This window comes from Solanum lycopersicum, chromosome 12 (genome assembly GCF_036512215.1).
Source record: "Solanum lycopersicum chromosome 12, SLM_r2.1".
In the NCBI taxonomy this organism is placed as follows: Eukaryota; Viridiplantae; Streptophyta; class Magnoliopsida; order Solanales; family Solanaceae; genus Solanum; species Solanum lycopersicum.
In genome coordinates this window covers 68,063,059-68,066,225 of record NC_090811.1, presented here as the reverse complement: position 1 = coordinate 68,066,225, position 3,167 = coordinate 68,063,059, and the positions used below count along the sequence as shown (strand labels likewise).

The 3,167-nt window shown below is 28.8% G+C and overlaps 1 protein-coding gene across 1 annotated transcript; it reads left to right on the top strand.

Annotated features, from left to right (window-relative positions):
* Positions 1-2,722, top strand: LOC104645224 (uncharacterized). The gene is made up of 2 exons (XM_010316551.1): positions 1-241; positions 2,493-2,722. Exons 1-2 carry the CDS (start codon positions 1-3, stop codon positions 2,720-2,722), a joined length of 471 nt encoding a protein of 156 aa, XP_010314853.1.
* The last annotated feature ends 445 nt before the right edge of the window (positions 2,723-3,167 follow it).

Below are 3,167 nucleotides of genomic sequence, written 5' to 3'. Positions count from 1 at the left end.
ATGGCTATCTCATCAACTCGTGTTATTGGAATAATTCTCTTAATTGTTCTTTTTAGTGGCATTATGGTTTCTGCTGACGTGTTAGGGCGGCGCATGCTCGGTGCAGGCGGCGTTGGTGGTGGTGGTGGTCCTGGATTAGGTGGATTTGGATTTGGTTCTGGTGTAAGTGTCGGTGAGGCAAATTTTGGGACTGGATTTGGTGGTGGTGTGCTTGGTGGTCAAGGTCTTGGTGCTGGTGGTGGTGATTAAATTGATTAATTAAATTACCATATGTGGTAATAATCAAAAATGTTTATTATTTTTTCTGTATCAATTTATATGACTTTTGTTTTTACGAGAGATGGGTGTGAAATTGTGTTTCTTTCTGGAGTATGTGATTTCTTTTTCCCAAAGTTGTTATGTTGTAATTGTTTCGGAAGCTTAATAGATTAAATTTATCTTCCTTTTAATTCGATATGATGGTGATTGGATTTCGAATGTATCGATTTATACATTCTTCGACAATAGTTGGTTATATCTGCTCTTTTTCTATTCAATCCACCGAGCTTTTCATTTAGCAAGATATTCAAAAGGGGAAAAAGACAAATATAGCCCTAAACTATCGTAAATGGTATGCAGATATCCATCGTCATACTTTTGGGACATTGGTGCCCCTACCATCCAAAAACTATAGCATATATGTGCTTCACTCTAACAAAAGACTAAATAGGAACACGTGACACAATTTTATCCGTCGGTCCGATATTTAATAAGATTATGACACGTGTATGTCCGTTAGTATAAAGGATATATATGTTGTAGTTTTTAGACGGCGAGGACATCAATATCCCAAAAATATAATAAAGAGTATTTGCATACTATTTACGATAATTCGAAAATATATTTGTTATTTTTCCCTATTCAAAATGCTAGCTAATCTAGACACTCTTTCTTTAAGGAGCAAAATATTTTCTATCAAAGAAAAATTTATTTATAGGATTCAAGATCTCTGATATTAAGAATGATGAGATACTTACTATCTCACTATAGTAATTTTTTTTTATCTCTCACCGTAATATATTTAGTTGTCTATTGAATTATTTTGTACCCGTCCAACAATTATATATTATTTTTTATGTTGTATTTTTTCTAAGTATATATTTTATTTCATAATAAAAGAGAAAAAAATCAACCACAATCACAATATATCAATTATAAATGGAATATGAGAAAAGAACAGTATATACGTAATTTTAGCCTACCTAGTGAAAATAGATATAGCTTATTTTTTATATATCCTCGACTAAAGTAAAACATCACAAGTAGTCATAAAAATGAATAAGAAAAAGAAATGTAGTAATAAATGCAAATCTAGAGAAGTAGAAAAAAGTAGAAGAAAAACATATAAACAGATAATAACAAATAATCGGAACACAATAAGAAATAATAACCATATGGAAAGTAACAATAGTAATACTGAGTATCTAGATAATTATGGACTACCAACTAATCTTTATTCTAATTATAATCTTTATATTTTGCTTTCATATCCTCGATAAGTTGATGTAAAAAAAAAGGTATCCAAATTGATAAAAAAAATATAATTGTTTTTCCAATTGTTCTTTCTTATTATTATCAAATATTATACATACATGTTTTCATTCTAACTATAAATACATTATACGAATCCGGAGCCTAAAGGGTGAAAAATATTAACAAAAATTTCAAAACGATATATGAAATTTCTTTTTAACCAAAATGGCTGCGATTTGATTTTTTTTTAAAAAAAATTATTTACACTTAAAAAAGAAATTAAAAAAAAATTGAACTCAAGTCGGTGCCTCAGCAGCAGCGTCATAACAAAAATTTAATAAAAAATATGTATTTTTAAAATCGCTCCTTCGGTAGCGATTTTGTTTAATTTTTTTTTTTTAAAAAAAAACAAATTTGACAAATCGTTGTTATAGCAACGATTTTACTTTTTTCGACGGACAAAATCGCTACTTAGTGAACGATTTTGCCATTTTAGTTTAAAAAAATAATTCATATACCATTTTAGAACTTTTATTAATATTTTTCACCCTTTAGACTTCGAACCCTACATTATACTGCTGGCAAATAGTATAACCAACTATATTGTTCATGGAGAGCCACTAAAATGAGACCAAAACATTGTTTATTCACAATCGTGCATTGCTTAATTTCTAATAATCCCATTATATATTTTTCTAATAATTAACTAAAAGATTTATTGATCCTTAAACCAATATAAAATAAATATAAGGGTAAATTTGGCTATGATCATAGAAATAATATTATTATTCACAATTATATATTTTTAACTTCCTAACATATGTTCAATAAAAAATAGACTTATTTAACACTATATAAACTTGTCCATAGAAGTACATTATTATCATATATCTTACGATTTTATTATTTTTTCTTCATAAATATTTTTAGTGCATATATTTAATTTAAAGCTACAATTCATATAATGACAATTTTTTCAGCTCGTGTTATTGGAGTAATTCTTTTAATTGTTCTTTTTAGTGGCATTATGGTTTCTGCTGACTTGTTAGGGCGGCGCATGCTCGCGGCAGGCGGTGGAGGTGGCGGTGGTGGTGGTTTATTTGGTGGTGGGTTGGGTATTGGTGGAAGTATTGGTGAGGCAACTGGTGGCGCTGGACTTGGTGGTGGTTTGATTGGTGGTAAAGGTATGGGCATCGGTGGTGGTGATTGATTAATCGAAAAAGGGTCAAAATATACTCATGAACTATTGAAAATAATATACTCTTCACGTAAGTTTTGAGTGTATATCAGACCATATTTCGTTAATTGATTGCTTGCAAAAGATTAAATTTGTACTTTTATTTTTTAAATAAGATTTTATGAGTGTGTTTTATTTTGAATTGGCTCTAGATTTTGATTCATCAAAATAAGAGCTTAATTATTGCTTTATTCAATTTTTTTTTACATATATTTTATCATATTTATAATGTGTTGATGTGGGTTTTTTTGGAGTTATAATTGTATCAATGATTATGATGGAGGGGTGAATTATTATTTTTATAAAATTGAAGTATTTAGTGTGATTTCAATTTATTCTGTAGTTTTTGGTGTGGCTTTCATCTCTGTTATAAAAATGATTCGAATTTTATGAATTTTTTTATTTCAAAATAATCAAC